The sequence below is a fragment of the Zeus faber genome (genome assembly GCF_960531495.2).
Source record: "Zeus faber genome assembly, chromosome: 20".
In the NCBI taxonomy this organism is placed as follows: Eukaryota; Metazoa; Chordata; class Actinopteri; order Zeiformes; family Zeidae; genus Zeus; species Zeus faber.
In genome coordinates this window covers 2,558,223-2,576,259 of record NC_137207.1, presented here as the reverse complement: position 1 = coordinate 2,576,259, position 18,037 = coordinate 2,558,223, and the positions used below count along the sequence as shown (strand labels likewise).

At 43.4% G+C, this 18,037-nt stretch overlaps 1 protein-coding gene across 1 annotated transcript; it reads left to right on the top strand.

Moving 5' to 3' along the window:
* The first annotated feature begins 301 nt into the window (after nucleotides 1-301).
* On the top strand, nucleotides 302-3,090 carry sox9a (SRY-box transcription factor 9a). Its single transcript, XM_080021871.1, has 3 exons — nucleotides 302-1,132; nucleotides 1,376-1,626; nucleotides 1,823-3,090. Exons 1-3 carry the CDS (start codon nucleotides 690-692, stop codon nucleotides 2,665-2,667), a joined length of 1,539 nt encoding a protein of 512 aa, XP_079877997.1. The 5' UTR covers nucleotides 302-689; the 3' UTR covers nucleotides 2,668-3,090.
* The last annotated feature ends 14,947 nt before the right edge of the window (nucleotides 3,091-18,037 follow it).

Genomic DNA, 18,037 nt, shown 5'->3' with positions numbered 1-18,037 from the left:
GCCCCTGTCGCGCTATGCACAGAGCGTTACGCACATTGGTCCGTTTTATGTGATGAGAAAATGCCCCGGTTCTGATTGTATGCAAGGAGGAGAGTATTCAACATGATCCCCTTTTTAATTCAATACAAAGTTGACAAGTGTGCACAGTGCGCGGGGTGTGTAGGAGGAAAACTCGTCTCGAATATCTATATAGCGTCACCAGTCGCAGACCAATCGAGTTCGGGTTTTCCCTTACAGCTCACTTATAAAGCTTGCCTGCGACGAGAGTTCAGTTCAAAAGCACTTCACGCATCCCAGGAATACTTACCGATTTGGGGGATTAGAAAGGAGCGCGTCTCAGTTCCATCCGAGAGAGTTTATAGAGAAAACTGTTGTACAGTCTGGGCTCTGCCATAGCGGAGCCGCTTTTGCATCTTCTGACCCGGAGGCTCACGGAGGCACACGCGTCGAGACGCGTACTCTATAAAATAAATAAATAAATAACAAAAAACTTTTACGCACAGAAAACAACTTTTACGCACAGACTTTTCGCCGGAGCCGAGAGATTAAGTTGCTGTTTCAAAAATTTAAAAAGCTCCAAGCGACCTGTAGAGACAATTTAGAAGTTTTTTTTTTTTAGCCATCAAAACTTATAAACTTCACAATCGTCTTTCACCCACGCGTAATTGCGCAGCGCACGGTCTTTCCGCATGAATCTCCTCGACCCGTACCTGAAGATGACGGAGGAACAAGACAAGTGTCTTTCCGACGTCCCGAGCCCGAGCATGTCGGAGGACTCGACGAGCTCCCCGAGCCCGTCTGGCTCGGGCTCCGACACCGAGAACACCCGGCCGTCGGAGAACAGTCTCCGCCGGGCGGACGGCTCATGCGTCATGGGCGACTTCAAGAAGGACGAGGACGAGAAGTTCCCCGTGTGCATTCGCGAGGCGGTGTCCCAGGTGCTCAAGGGCTATGACTGGACCCTGGTGCCAATGCCGGTGCGCGTAAACGGATCTAGCAAGAACAAGCCGCACGTCAAGCGCCCGATGAACGCGTTCATGGTGTGGGCACAGGCGGCGCGGAGGAAGTTGGCGGACCAGTACCCCCATCTGCACAACGCGGAGCTCAGCAAAACTCTAGGCAAGCTCTGGAGGTAAGTGTGGCTACCCTTTCCTCCTGGTTTGATTTAAAAAATTGCCTCGGTTTTTGCGTAAAAGGCGCCCCGGGAGAATAACAAAATGCAGCTTTTATATCTAATATTAAAATATAAATATTGAAATATATACATTTATAATAGAAATGTTAAATATTCATGTTGTATACATAATAAATATTAAAAACGCAGCGCTTTTAATAATGAGCCTTTGCGTGACGCTTAATGCGCTTTTACGCACAGACTTCTCAACGAGGGCGAGAAGCGACCGTTCGTGGAGGAGGCTGAGCGGCTGCGGGTGCAGCACAAAAAGGACCATCCCGACTACAAGTACCAGCCTCGGCGCAGAAAGTCCGTGAAGAACGGACAGGGCGAAGCGGAGGACGGCGGCGAGCAGACGCACATCACGCCGAGCGCGATCTTCAAAGCCCTGCAGCAGGCGGACTCTCCAGCCTCCAGCATGGGAGACGTGCACTCTCCCAGCGAGCACTCGGGTAAGCCAAGAGAGGAGGGGTGAAAAAATAAATAAATAAATAAATAAATAATAATTTAAAAAAAAATATATATATATAATTTTTATTTCTTTGCATTTGTCAGAACATATTAATTGTATCTTTGTTATGCTGAGACAGAGTTTGTGTCCAAGGATTTATTTGATTAAAAACTAACAGGTTGTTTGTTCCACAACAGGCTCCCAGGGACCTCCGACCCCACCGACCACCCCGAAGACCGACTTGGGCTCGGGCAAAATGGACCTAAAGCGGGAGGGGGGCTGTGTCCGCTCCTTCCCAGAGGGGCCCGGTGGGCGCCAGCTCAACATCGACTTTCGCGACGTGGACATCGGCGAGCTGAGCAGCGATGTCATCTCGCACATCGAGACATTTGACGTCAATGAGTTTGACCAGTACCTCCCGCCCCATGGCCACCCAGGCTCCGCCGCGCCGGGTGCCTACGTGGGCGGCTATGGCGTCAGCGTAGCGGGGTCGGTCAGCCCGCAGGCTGGGGGGGGCGCCGGTACTGCCACGAGCTGGATGGCGAAAAACCATGGCCAGAACCCGAATCAGCAGGGGCCCCAGCAGCATACCCTGGCCTCCCTCGGTGAGGCGGGCCCGGGCCAGCAGAGGACGCACATCAAGACGGAGCAGCTGAGCCCCAGCCACTACAGCGAGCAGCAGGGCTCCCCTCAGCACGCGCCCTACAGCTCCTTTGGCCTGCAGCACTACAGCCCCACACCCTCCTCCTCCCCCTACCCCGCCATCTCCCGAGCGGCCCCGCCCCAATACGACTTCTCTGACCACCAGGGCGGTGCCGCCACTGCCACTGCCTCCTCCCCCTCCTCTTATTACAGTCACACAGGCAGCGGGCAGGGCGCGGGCCTGTACTCCACGTTCAACTACATGAGCGGGCCAAGCCAGAGGCCAATGTACACGCCCATTGCCGACACGGCAGGGGTGCCGTCAATTCCACAGAACACTCACAGCAGTCCACAGCACTGGGATCAGGCGCCCGTTTACACCCAGCTGACCAGGCCCTGAGCCCAGAAGCTGAAGGGAGAGAAGACACGAGAGACTCGAAAAGGCTCAAAATGACTCGTCGCCTCCAACAACCGCAATGTTTTGCAACATACACGTACACAAAAACACCCTCGACAAGAGGAAACAGGAACACTTTAAAAAGAGAGATTTGGCTCTATCCTTCCACCAAACTGCCCCGTCCCCCATTTCAGACAATTGAATTTACAGAAGGAGAGCTGGACTTGTGATTGGCTGGCTCACACATCGTGCCTTTGCTGTTGTGTCGTGATAGAAACTTTATATTTTATAGAGAGATTGAGAAAAGTTTTTTAAAACAGTCCTCTGTGAGGACTTATCGATTGTCAATGTTCCATTAGGTATTATGTATGTTTTATTTTTTGGTTGTTTTTTCTTATACGCTGGCGGTTAGTAATCAATGGGAACGGGAAGGAGTGAGCTGGGGCGGGGGGTGGGGGGGGGGGTAATTATTTGTAACTGTAGATACAAAAAAAGCTTTATATTTAAACTGGTACAACAGCAACAAGTGGTGCTGGTTCCTGGTTCTGGTTGTTGTACGGGAGATGGTAAAAATGTCTTATTTTTTGTTTTCCGCTTGCCATTTTATTTTTTAATGTTCTGTACCGTTCCATGTATAGAGTTTGTTTGTATTCATACAAACATAGGTGATGAGACATGGGATAGGAAGGAGGAGTATACGGCAAACAGAGACAGTTTTCGTTGTCACGAAAATTATACTGTGCTGGAGAAAGCAGTTGCAGCCTTTTCAACCCTTTTGCCTTGCATTTCCGAGATTTTGTAGCTTTGTATTCGAGTGCGTGTGTGTGTGTGTGTGTGTGTGTGTGTGTGTGTGTGTGTGTGTGTGTGTGTGTGTGTGTGTGTGGCCACAGCTGAGATTATACTTAACTGACAGCGTGTGTTGGAAAGCTGCAGGAAGTAACCTTTAATCTTTACCCCCCCCACGCCATGTTGGTGCCCCCTTCCCCCAAAACACACACAGATCCTCTCCCTCTTCCCCCGTGTCGGATGAAGTTTTGAAACTTATAACTTATTTATTAGTCCTAATTTTATTTCAAAAAGTAATTATTTTTGCATCCTATTCTTATAACGAATTAAATGGCCCCTTTGCCCGGCGTGTAAACATTTTATTAAGGTTTTTATCTTTTTTTTTTAGCCAAGGAGGTACTTTGGATACAACATGGGCCCATGCTGAAATTGTCTGTTTGTGTTTTATTTATCTGAGGTAAATTTATATTTCAAAAATGTGTTTTTGTTTGGGTTTTTTTTTCCAAAGATGGGGCCTCTTCTAATGGTGTCTACAAATGATGGTGAATTTTATTTTGAGTATGAATTTTTTTATTGTAATTTCAAACAACTGGAAAATTTATTTCAATAACAATGTTGATTTCTTTTGTTTCTTTTATTTTTCACCAGAAATACCGTGATTTTCTTTAAACTCTAGCTAAACATTAAATGTACTGAGAGTCCCACTGCTGTGGAACTAGCGCTTCAGTACTTTTAAACTCAGCCATCCCGCCATGTATTTGTACTGTCTTTGAAAATCCTTCTTTTATATATGTATTTGCAATAAAAGCGAAAACGCCATTGGAAAAAACAAATACATTTTTTGACATTTTTAAACTAAAGACTCATTAACATGTTGGTTCCCATCGTTTTCGCTAAATTTAAAAACACTCTGCTCAAATTCAGTTAAATGGGGCAAACAGCTTCAAATAGGCTTAAAAAAAAGTTCAGTCTCCTATGAAAACGCAGAAACCAATCCTTAAAGTCGAGTCCGGTATCGGAGCATCTGTGAATCCACTCAAGAAAAAGCTATTTCATTCAAAGTGGAGATGGAACTCGTTCATTCAAATGTGTGCGTTATTGCAAGTGAGAAACTGTGAGGAAGACTCCTCAGGAAGGAGAAATACTCCTTATTCACAACGGTTTCAACAAGTCCTCCCCAGGCACACAAACACAGATGAGGTCCAATGTTTTCGGTGGAAACGTCATCAACAATCTTTGAGGGGCAATTCCCTGCATTGTCATGAATTTTCGGGGTGTGTTGAGGGGGGGGGGGCAGAGAACCGAGTGCTATTTCCCCACGATGATGAAGATGGCGTGACGGGCCCTGCAGTGTTTTCATATGTGATGAAGGAGGCAGAGGAGGGGAACATCCCAAGGGGGAAGCATCAGAAAATGTAGTGGAGATAGATAGAGTAAGTAGGTTTATGTGTAATGAAAGACCATTTAGAGACTAAACCCATCTATGAACTTTCTCCCGTTATTACCACAGTAAATGCCCAAACTTGGTCTGTTACCCTGTTGATTGATTGATGAAGGGTAAAATGCAGAATAATCACGTTTGGACAATGTTTACAGCGCCCCCCACTGTATGTTACGCTTCTTCTCCCATCTGTCTTTTTTTATTATGATCTCTTTCATTTTACATTTTCTGGCCCGACTGAAAAAAAAAATCTTTACTCGGTTATCCTTAAATCAGAGGGAATCCAACAAGATATTTCCCAGACATTAAGGAAACGCGTGGGAAGAGAATCTTGGAGAAAAACAGAGAGAGAGAGAGAGGGAGAAAGAGGGATAATAAAGGTGGAGAGAGAGAGAGAGAGAGAGAGAGAGAGAGAGAGAGAGAGAGAGAGAGAGAGAGATTACCTCAGTATGAAGAAAGCAGCCCCTCAGTCTCATCTGTAAAGTCCATCAGTGTCTCCAACTCAGCCCCCATCACAGGACCCATGACAAGGCTTCACATTGAAGCAAGTGGCCTGACCCCCATCTTCACCGCGCAAACCCACCCAGTCAAGTTAACATTCAGCACCATCACTAGACAAAATAAAAAGGGCATTTAAGGGATTGGTTCACTAGATTTCAACCCAGGTTGTTCAACAAACGCTATTCTCAAACGCTTTTGAACAATTGAGAAACCACCAATACAACACTTGAGCCTAAAGGATCTTGTTGATCCTTAGGAAATGGGAAAGTCCTATTATAGTCAAAACAGACATTTGATCAGGTTTTTCAGAGTTTTCTTGACTCTTTGGCACTTCAGCTTATCTACTCTTGGCTATATCAGTGCAAAAGACTAGAAGTAGGAAGTTTTTCCCTTTTCAACTGGCAATCTACAGTAAGTTGGCAGTAACCTGTAGTAACCTGTAGCCAGTGTTCCCCTTTGGAACACAATTGAAAACATGTTACTATAATGCAGTGGTGGGCCGTCAGGGCCAGCAGACTTTCTCTGCTGGCCTAAACACTATCAGAATCACTGACTTGCATTTTAATATATTTCTTTTCATGAATATGTATTAAATTATTCCCAAATGTCTATTCTCTTCATTTAATTATTCCCAAATGTTTATTATCTTCATTTCATAGATTTTCTCTTGTTTGCACTGCTTCCCGCAGTGTATGTTTATGTTAGAGCTTTTATCAAATCATATTTCATCCATCATGTGTTGCCATGTCAAAGAAATCTGCCTTGAGGCCTTCAGAATCAACAGTGCGGGCGCTTGTAACTTAAAATCAATGGCAACGAAGCTTCCTTTAACCAATCAGATTTTGAGTTGGCGACACCGGAGCCATCGAGCAGGCGTTCAATAACGTCGGCATTTTCCCGTCCTTTGATTAGATGGGCAGAGAGCGTAAGAACTAGCTAAACCGCAATCGTAGCGACCTTCACTAGCTAAAATATTTCCGTTATTTAATAGTTTTTTCAACCCACAATGGCTGAAGGAGGAGAAGAAATTAATTCGGTCGCAGATATAATTTTAACGCCAGTTTCAAGACAGACTTTTCAAGAAAAGCTGGATCGGGTTGGGTTTGCAAACTTGAGTTGTCTTACCAATGCAGCAACAAGACACCAAGGCACGGCCGGACACATACAATCGATGGTGCTTTAAAAAAAAACGTTCCGGGAAACCCGAGTGGACCAGCAGCTCAACGAACAAGTGTGCGGAAACGGACCTCCACAACGAAAAGGTGATGAAAAATAGGGAAATATTGAAAGGACTGATCGATTGTGTCATATTTTTGGGTTAACAAGAACTTTCATTTCGGGGACATGATGAAAGCGCTGGATCCACAAATAGAGGCAACTATTTGGAGCTTTTTTTTTTTTCTTGCTGAGAACAACACCGACTTACATTATCACCTGTCCACTAACAAAGTGTTTTGTGGAACATCAGGCAAAATACAATACGAACTGATGTATGCTACTGCTGAAGTGATGGGAGAAGAGATCAAAAGGGAGATTAATAAAGTACCCTTTGTCGCTGTTATGGTGGACGAGACGACAGACGTGAGTAATGCAGCGCAGCTCGCACTGGACCTGCGTGATAGAATTTAATGAAATCAGGTTAATATTGATGCTTATATGTATGTGGCGCAGCTCTGACTGCAGTGAAAGGAAACCTGTTGAATTGTTTTAATTAGGTTTCTTGCTTTAATAATGGCACTCATTCTTGTTATATAAAATACCTGTCTGTGATGCAATGTCCTGTTCTACTGCGTTTCTGTATAATATTGATGGTGTCTGTAAGCGTGGTGTCATAATGATGGTATTAAGAGTTGGATTGATTTAGGTAGGACGCCACTGAAGGCCTCGGTGTAAAATTCACAGCCCGCCACTTCTATAATGCAATTTGCTGTGTCCAGAGATTACATTTTCTTTTAAGACTTTACAAGGTTTGCACTCTGAGAAGCTGCCACAGAGTGGCAAGTTTCTCAAAATCGAGGGACTCTGGCATCCCAGAATTTTCTTTTTCTTCTTTCCTCAAGAACAAAAGTAATGCCTGAATGCGCCCGCTCGGTTTCAATAATTTATCACGGCAATGGACGACAGACATATACTTCCAAAATCCCAAATTCAAGGCCCTACAACAAATATAACTGCTAAACATCCCATTGGGCGTAGTGGAGTCAAAGCAAATAAATGAAAGAATGACACAAAGAAAGGCATTTGCGCGGATATAGGCCCTTTCTCCGGATGCTCATCACAGGTGACAGGTCCAGGACAGGTGGATTTGAACCATAACTAATCACACAGGCAAGCTGCTGTTACGTCAGGCAGACCTTGGTACTGATTACCATTCGATACCCTTCTCGCTGTGTGCTCCGCTCAGAGGTTAGATAGGGCTAGACCATACCAATGCTGGCAGTTCATGAGGTTTATTTAGGAATGACATTGATGAAGTTGGGTACGCTTTTGGGAGTGTCTGCGATGAGATGTTTATCTGTCGTTTTCTGAGGTCACCTAAGATACAGTAACACGGTTAGTTCTGGGGTGGAGAGAAACTCGTAAATGAGACGATTGAGAATATATTGTGTACAACTTTGGACATGACACCAAATAGCTGAGCTCTTAAACCATCCCTTTGTAGACCTAAGCCCCTTTCCCACATGGAATCCATAACATTGCTGGATAAAAAATATCCGGCAATGGCAGTAGGTCGTCATTCACACATTGGCCTCCTTTACGGAGAAGTTCCATATGGAGTCTGTTCCTATGTAGATGACTGTTATGGATATAGTACGTAATGCTTGCGCGAGAGGTGTCTAATATCACGTGAGACTATGCAACAGAATCAGTTTCGTATTTAGACCAGCGCTGGTCTAAAAAATGTAATTCAAGTGTCTCCTCGCCCCACTGACTCTTCCCTCCACTGACTGAGGGCACAATAACCCTAACCCAATGTTATTAAATCAGTGTGATCATTTTCAACCTGTCCTGCACTCTGCGTTCGATGGAGGAAGATTCTCCACTCATTCTACCAGAGCACTTGTGTCCTATATCAATGCACTACACCCCTAAATCTAAAAGACACATCAAGGGTCTGATTTTAAGAAGAAAAATTATAACATTTAAGAATATAAAGATGTCTCTGTAGAGAGTGGACATGTATAAAAAATTCGTCTTTGTAGACGAGCACCACGGTTCGGTTCGGTTCCACTTTTCGTAATTTTTTTTTGGTTCCCGAAAACATACAGTATATATATATATATATAGTATATATACATGAAATAAATATTTGTAAAAGCCCATTATTTGTGTGTGTGTGTGTGTGTGCGTGCGTGTGTGTGTGTGCGGGGGGGGGGGGGGGGTGGTAGATGGCATAGTGAGTAAGAAAAAGAAATGTGAAGGTCAGTCGCTCCAAAACACGCAATACATACATAAACAGCAAAACAGCAATTGAATTGGCTTTAATCTTTATTTGGGTGCTAATTGCTGAGAGGTTTATGTTCTAGTTATGCGAGTATACAAATGGCATATATATATATATATATATATATATATATATACACACAGTATATATATATATATGTACAGTATATTAGGGTTGTCAAACGATGGCAATTATAAATTATTTTAATCGCATGACATTTGTGGTGGCAATTCCTAGATCTACCCAAATTTGAGCCGAGAAAAAGAAACATTCCTATATTAAAAACAATGCATCGAGTTATAGCCATAGTTTGAATTGATAATTGTGAACAGAAACACAAACTAATCTTTAGCAAAATGCCACCCATATTCTATTCCTAGCCAGTATCTAAGACAAACAAGCTTGTTTAAATGGAAATGCTATAATAAAGTATGACAATGAATGAAATGAAGAATATAGATGTATAAAAACAACTAACTAAATAAATCTAATATAATATAATAGTCGTTTGTTGCGGACCACTGCAATTCCTAGGGGACCCCTTGTGGGGACAGCAGACCTCAGTTTGGCAACACCTTGGATATAAAATAACATCTGTGTAAAATATAGCATTTCCTATTTACATGTTTGTAATGAGATTGTTCTTAGAAAGTACTGTACTCAAAGAGTTATTGCACTTTGAAAAACTGGAGCACAACAATAGATGGCCTCGAGCTATATATATACTGTATGTCTTAATTAAAGACAGCAAGCAAGAATTTGTGTGCTTGACAAGGTAGCAGTTTTGTGGTGTTTGTAATTTCAGTTCAACGTGCTATAATGAAACAATAGCCATAATTGCATTTCTGCTTCTGTCTCGTTACATAAAAAACAATGGAGAGAGGCTTTTTTTTTTCAAGTAAATTCACTAATGGCTGGAGGCAATATATGCACTGTGTGAGTGTGGTGCTGGATTTATGATGCTCCAGGGCTGCTTTTAACTACGTGATTCTAACTAGAACATTATCAAACTTATTACCGACGTAGGGCAGAACGGGTTAACAAATGTATACACACACACACACACACACACACACACACACACACACACACACACACACACACACACACACACACACACACACACACACACACACACACACACACACACACACACACACACACACACACACACACACACACACACAATGCAACATCACCATTAGAGATTCCAATGTGTTTGTGTGTGTGTGCATGTGTATGTGTGTGTATTTTGTCACACGTGATTGACCTTCCTTTCGAAAAACCCTGCTCAGCCCATAACACAGGAAACTATACATTGAAATTAAAGTCAGTCCTTTCTATTAGTCGTTCTCTGGTTGCCCACGACAGCTAAATGATACATCAGTCCCGATCCAGCAACATTGGTAAGCTGAATCAGTCCCACACCTGAGCAATTAGTAGAACCGCATTGTTACATTTTGGAGACACAATAAACTAACAAAATGTATATAGATATATTCATTGTGATACATTGTAAGCTAAAAAGCATGTCATTTTCATTTTGCTTTCTCACAAAATTGATAAAGGGGTTGTCTTGGTTACATAAATGTTGTCTGTAATATAATCGAATGTCATTAAAATTGTAATGTTTTTTTTTTTCAATAAAAAACGTTTAAACTCTCAGTCTCTTGCTTAGAAACTTTAACTTCTAATTTGCTGTTGTACAATGGACGGTTGTACAACAGCAAATGGACGGTTGGACCTCAGTTCGAGGTCCAACCGTATGTACAGTATGGTCCTACATCCCCACGTTTTCTCAGCCCTATATTCCCTCAAAGCACAATCAGATTATAATTATGTATGTTGCTAATGTTTAATGTGTATGTGGCCAATTCTGTTCATGGCAGCACTAATGGCAACTTTGCCCATTGTTTGTAATGTTAATAAGAAGTGTGTTTGAATAAGTAATAATAATATTTTGGAAACACCATTTATGATGTAATTCACTGAATCAAGTGTATGCTCGATGATAGTAGGCCGTATTCTTGGCATTATTAAATTTGATTTCCCCCCTCCTCTCTTCTCTCATACCCACCTCTCCCAGGACCGGAATTTATGAGCATCTACACACAACGAAAGAAGTAGGAGTACGTGTAAAGTTGCCCCTGTCTGTCTCTCTTCCACTCACCTTTTCTGAGAAATATTGCAATGTGCCCTTATATCCTTTTGTCTGTTTTGAAAGGCAGGAAGAACTTGCTGAAAAAAATGGCGATGTAGGTGAAGACAGTATATAAGTTTGTAATTGTTGGAATACAAACGCTGCAAAAGCTCCAAAATGACAAACTATCATAATTTATTATGTTTGAATATGTCAATTGCTGTATGTCTTAAACCATAGTATGCTCAAATATAAGGTGAAAGTGACACTCTTATTTTTACTCTGCCGGAAGATTAGGCGGTTGCACACCCCGCAAGCAATCGTAAATGTAAATGTAAATGTTTTCTATTCCTGTTTCTACTCCCCGCTGTGTACAAAACAGTTCTGTGGCTTTTGTCGCACATCACTTAAGCACATGTATACTAAATAAGTTTTAAAATGCATACACAAAGAGCCAAGCAAACCAAGACACAAACAGACACAGACACATACACATACATACTTAGGCCACATTAAAAAGCTACAGCACAATAATAAATAGCAGAGGGATGGTGACAGGCTGTTAAGATCACTGCAGGGCTTATCTGTAGCACAGCCTGGAAATTCCAGCATCATAACACCCCACCAGATGATGGGCAGCCGGGTAGGAGGAGTTTTTGTGTGTGTGTGTGTGTGTGTGCGCGTGTGTGTATGTGCGTGTATGCGTGCCTGTGTGCGCCCATGCGTATGTGTGCATTGTAGATTTGTTTTATTCATGTGTATGGGCTCACATCATGAATATTTGTTCATTGTTTGTGTGTACGTGTGTGTGTGTATGTGTATCGTACAACTTTCTGTGTTGTGTGGATGGCGTGGTTGAGCAGCCACACCTGACCTGGGTCTAGGTAAATAGGGACCTAGATCAGAGTGGCTGCATAGCTGTTGCTCATTGGTTGATCTAATGAGCAACAGGTTAAAACCCCCCCACACACACTCAGGATAGGAGCCCTGGCATGACATGTTTTACTATATCTGCTCCTGGCTAATTCCTGCTGGCCCACTCTCTACAATCAACTGGTGTTTACAATCCCTGTCTTCTGTGTCTCTGTGCCGGAGGGCCCCGAACACTTAGGTGGCGTGTGTTAGGCAAAACTGCCACACTGTCATTAACATTTTTGTATGTGTGTTTGTGAGTGTGTGTTCACGTGTTTGTTTGTGTGTGTGTTAGAACATATATGTGCATGAGGACGTTTGTATGTAATGTAGCTGTGATATCATACATACAGTATGTGTTTAGCATCTGAGTTTGTGTGTGTGTGTGTGTGTGTGTGTGTGTGTGTGTGTGTGTGTGTGTGGTGTGTTGTATCATCTGTGATTATATCTGGCAGATACTGCCAGATACTGTGCAGATACTGCCAGATACTGCCAGATAATGCAGATACTGCCAGATACATGTCACTCTGGTGTCCCAGAGTGAGACGTACACACACATATACACTCACACGTCAATCAACAAAAAAAAGGCTTGTTATCGCAGCATAAACCTTCAAAGAATTGCAAAAATTATTTCTGACAGGCAGCTCTTTATTTTCTTTAAATCTTTAGATCTCTATCTGTTTAGTGTTGTTTGAATTTGGGCATCTGGACTCTACTGCTCATCACTCCCGGTGAGGTGTACAGAAAACATAGGGGTGATGAGCTCATATCCCCAAATTAGATAGAATAGTCACGCCCAACAGGTGGTGCTGCAGGGGAGCGCAGCGACACAGCAAGCCAATCAGGCAACAAAGCAGGAAGCAAAACAGGTAGGGCAACAGGGATTGGCTGCTTACATGTTGGGCACATAAGAGCGTGGAAACATGTGGTGCCATCGAGTTATCAGAAGAGACAGAACTAGCTATGCTCATATGGGTGTGGAAGCGTGTGGCAGAGAAATAATTTCCTCCAGAGGGATTAATAAAGTATATAAAATAGTATAAAAAATATATATTTGAGCGATGGCAAACAAGTGGTGGATAGTAAAAAAAAAAAACTGTATTAATTTCCATGCTCTGCTTCATGAGAATGTCAATGCTGCAAACGGTTGGATAATTTTCAGCCTCATCCACTCATGTGTCAGTATGCGGAGCCAAGCGATAATGTTTTTGACGCCTTCTCCTAGTTTTACACTTTGAGCTGTCCCGAGTTCTAAGCTCACTTGTGCACTGGTTTTACTTTCACTTTTCATGTTTGAATGCCAACCATTTGCAAAACCTACCAATTTTTTCTTGGACACAACCTTTTTAAAGCCATCTCCTGTATTTCAAAATGCAATAACTACAATAATTTTTAATAAACAATCTTATTCTAAACATGTAAATATGAGAGGTTTCATGTTACATAGACTTCATTTTATATCCAAGGTGCTTCCAAACTGGATCCGTGGCCCCCCAAGGGGTCCCCTAGGAATTGCAGGGTGTCTGCAACAAATGATTATAATTTTATATTATATTGCTTTTGTTTGTTGTTTTTATATATTTATATTCTTCATTTCATTAATTTCCATGCTTTTACACACACACACACACACACACACACACACACACACACACACACACACACACACACACACACACACACACACACACACACACACACACACACACACACACACACACACACACACACACACACACACACACACACACACACACGAATTGATGCACAAGAGTTGAATGTCTCAGCAGAAGAGTGTGATTTATTAGTGAGGGTTGAAAGGTTGTACAGACACGGGCCACATGTGGGCCTCCATTGCTGAAAGCGATCAGCTGTCTGGGGTAGAAGGACATTCCAGAAGCCTCACTCCCCCCGTCTCATTTTCACTTATAGCAACATTGCACTGGGATCTGGGAATGGGAATAGTCACCCTCAAGCTTGTGAAGGTGGAGGTTCACTTAAAAAGCAGAAGTGACCAAAAACACATGTTCAGAAGAAGAATTGTAATCATCACATACTTTGGATGGTGGCCAGTGCATTTGACCTATCCTGGCTTGTCCTTCCTCCAGGGGAGGAAGCCAGGAGCAGTGGGTAGCATTCAATGACATGCCCAGGGACCTGGTTCCATATGTCCATTGCTGGTCAGATGAGTGTATGTTTTTGGTGGGGGTTCTTGTTGATGTAGGAATGGAGGAAACCCCATGTGAAGATGAGGAGAACATGCAAACTCCACACAGAATAGGCCCTAATTGGGGGACACCAGAGAACAGTGCCAGCAGCGCCCCAGGTGGGAATTGAACCCAGGACCTTCTTGCTGTGAAGCAGCAGTGCAATGCACTGTGCGCTCTGAGAGCTCCCCTTGTTGCGATTGGTCCAAATACCATTGTGTCATAGCAGACGACAAACTTCAACCTCCTGTTCCGGGTCATTCGCCCTCCTCCTTTTCAACAAGCTGGTTTTTCCCAGAGCCACAAGATTCAAAGCATGTTTTCTACATATCTTTTACATAACATCTCCTCAAATTCAAACTGGTACTCAAAAAAAACCTGGCAAACAAGGCTGAATCTGAGTCAGTGTGTGTTTTTTTTTCTCCTCCAGTGCTGTGCTCCGTGCACACCCTGCGGTTCCTGTGGCGGTTCTGGTTTACTGTGTTTTTATTTTAGATGTATTGTTTTAGTTAGTTACTACTTGTATGATACGAACATTTTAAACCAAGGAACGTTCTGCCTTGGATCAGGACAGTGAATTGCATAATGGAGTGATATCTGGTCTACTGTGCGTCCCCGGGGTTCCCGTGTCTCCAAACAAAAAATAATGCCACTTTATTTTAGATGTATTTATTTTGAGGAGCAACAGCAGAGGAGGTAAATACAAGCCCCTATTTGTCACTATTTGAGGAAATATGGGGACTGTGAATAAATTGCATTGAGTTTGATATAACTTTTTTTTTTTTTTTTCATCTTTGTGTAGAGCAAAACCGCTGCCAACTCCTCTCGATGAAGCGTTCATGCTTCTTTCACCGCAGAGTTCTTATTGAACTCTTATTGAGGTCTTATTGAGTATCCTGCTGATGATGTTCTGGGACATGATCTTCGGTGGTTCTTATGACTTTTGTTCTCGCTTCTTTTTAAGAGTATCTCCACCTTGAGGCTGCGACTGGTCTCCCCTGGGGTCCTGCCGCTCTGCTGTTGGGTGGGGGCCGTGCGGGAGATCGACGCCTGGAGAGCATCCTGGCTCTTCTTGTCATCCTCAAACTTTGCTGTCATGAGGCCCATCGCCTTGCTGGAGGCACCCATGGGGCACACCGGAGGGTCCAGCAGCGGCACCTTGTCGCAGTCCTGGAGCCAGACTACCCGAGTCTGATGGTTCGCTCTGGGTCCCTGATAGTATGCCCGGCTGTGGCTCCTCTGGAATGTGCATCGGGAACTGCCGGGGGCATGGAGGGCAGGCTACCATCAGGAGGAGTGGCGGCACGAACAGGGCCAGCTCCTACGCTCATGCTAGCCAGGGGTAGGGGCTCGTCCTCCGAAATGGCCCCTTCGTTGGCCTCTTCTCCACACCATAGTGCTGTGTGCTTCCTAATGGTGGCCAGGGGAAGCTGTGCGCAGACTTGGCACTCTGCGATGTCCTCCAAAAGGGCAGCCTCGGCGTGCCGCCTTCCCAGGCACGGCGTGCAGGAACTGTGGTGGTCCACACCATAGTGCTGTGTGCTTCCTAATGGTGGCCAGGGGAAGCTGGGCGCAGACTTGACACTCTGCGATGTCCTCCAAAAGGGCAGCCTCAGTGTGCTGCCTTCCCAGGCACTGTGGCGGTCCACCATTTCTCTGTGGTGTCCACAGTCGGGGTATGCCTTCCTGGAAGCCATGATTCACTTAGCGAACTAGCAAACCTTGGACTGGACAATGAACTTCACAATGAACTTAAAGAAAAAAAGAAAGAAAGAAAGAAAGAAAGAAAGAAATAGTATATTACGGCATTGAAAGAGAAATGGAGAGAAGGGGTTTGTGTGTGTGTGAGGGAGAGCCAGAGAGAGAGAGGAGAGGGAGGAAGAGAGAGAGAGCAGAGAAACAGAAAGAGGAGAGCGACAGAAGAGAGAGGGAGGGAGGGAGAGAGACAGAAAGAGAGAGAGAGAGAGGAGACCCATGAATCAGTCTGTTTTGTTTTTTACATCCTTCGATGAAATTCTAGTCATGGAGTGGGAGACAGCCACACACACACACACACACACACACACACACACACACACACACACACACACACACACACACACACACACACACACACACACACACACACACACACACACACACACACACACACACACACAATCTTAAGTTCTTAAAACTTATTACACAACACATGCACTTTTGATCAGTGCGGCAAAAAAGCATTAGCAGTGTTTTCATCCTGAAATTGCATCATTCTTTAATGTTACATCAGTTACTTAACACTGAGTGGTCAGCCAACAGCTGAAGTATTTTTATCGGGAAACCATTGCATGGCCTGAGCAGACGCAAAGGAAAACATTCAATACTTGAAAAATAGTCAATGTGCATTCAACGGTACACTAGGTAATATTTCCCTTCCCTTCCCCTTTTGCATAAATTGTCCATAAGCTGATCAATGCCTGTTAGTCCATCGTTACCTCGATGGCTGCTGAGATTTTAAGCTCTCAGGTGGAAATTTGCCTCACCCCAGACCTGTGAATCTCCACTTAATCACCGCCCCATCGATCAGGCATCTTATATATATATCTTATATGCCCTGAACTGTTTCATTTTAGTTTGCGCAAGCATGGACAAACATTCAGCTAGTAAACGACCGCCGGTGCCAAAGGTGGAAGAGGAGCTGTCCCGTTTGGCAATGTTGGTGTCGTTTCTGTGGTATCCTTTGGCAGGGGCTATTTGACGTTGATTCTCCAATGTTACTGATTGTGCCTTGTTACTGATTGAAGTATGCCCCCCATTCCAAAATTGTGTGATATAATTTCATGGTATCATGACATAATTTCCATCTTTTTTTTCCAAAGATTTTTTTTTTCTGTTTTAACATGGCTTTTTTCAGTAAAACAAGGGTCACATAAGAAAGGGATACACACACTGGCACCATCAATAGAGAGCAATTTGTAAAAGAGGGAGGGTGGGAAACAGAAAGAGCGAGAGAGAAAGGATAATTTCACCAACCTTTTTTTTAACACAGCCTTATTAAAATAGTTTCCATCATTTATGACTGTCCACGGCACAACCCAACAGTAAATGGAATGGGAACCAACATTTTAATATGGCCTTGGTTGAAAAATAGCGAACCAATCCTTTAACAGCAGACATTGACCTCATGTTTAGTCTCAGTCCACATGTATGCATGTACACAAAAAGACTTTACTCTTATCAAAGCTAAGAAAGAAAAAAACAAGAAACAAATAATGAATTGTGTGTGTTTAAGTGCATGGAGTAGTATTCTGGGAGGTATCTGCTCACATCTTTCCTCCCCCTCTGCTGTCGCCATCACCCTCCCTCCCTCTCTTCTATTTCGCCCTCCCTTCCTTCCTTCCTCCGTGTTGTGCCGGGACCCCCTCCGCCCCCAAGCTCATTATCCCTTCTCTTTATTCAGTAATGCACAGTAAGTATCCATCTCTGTCGTTCTCTTTCCCTCCATCTCTCGCTCTTTCTCGTTCTCTCTCTCTCTCTCACCCTCAATTCAAGTAATGATGTTTATTAAAAATGATGTTGTCAGTAATGTTTATCTAAAAAATATGTGTTGGTTAAAAAACAAAACATATCGCAACCATAAAGATCTATAAATGTTACAGGATAAATCAAAGTCAATAAATACATAAAAGACAATGCAGTTCATCAAAGAAATCAAATAATAAATATGTCTGACATGAAAGTGTTTGCTTGTTTGATGACACAAGGTTAGACAGAGCAGGTGACATTGGCTGCTTTATTAAGCTGGCCAATTATGGGCATGGAAGCGAATGGTGCAAGTGGCAGAACTAGCTGCGCAAGTTAGGCATCATAGACTAGCTTGAGTTTTTTGGAGATTTAAAGTTTTTTGTTAAGGCTTAAGCATTTCCCCCATTGCATTGCATTTAAGTACAGTGAGA

Bases quoted from the DNA above. Each gene is read 5' to 3' on its own strand.
- sox9a (XM_080021871.1), top strand. From the start codon at position 690: ATGAATCTCCTCGACCCGTACCTGAAGATGACGGAGGAACAAGACAAG. The intron at 1,133-1,375 runs GTAAGTGTGGCT...TTTTACGCACAG, and splicing joins ACTCTAGGCAAGCTCTGGAG to ACTTCTCAACGAGGGCGAGA. The intron at 1,627-1,822 runs GTAAGCCAAGAG...GTTCCACAACAG, and splicing joins CTCTCCCAGCGAGCACTCGG to GCTCCCAGGGACCTCCGACC.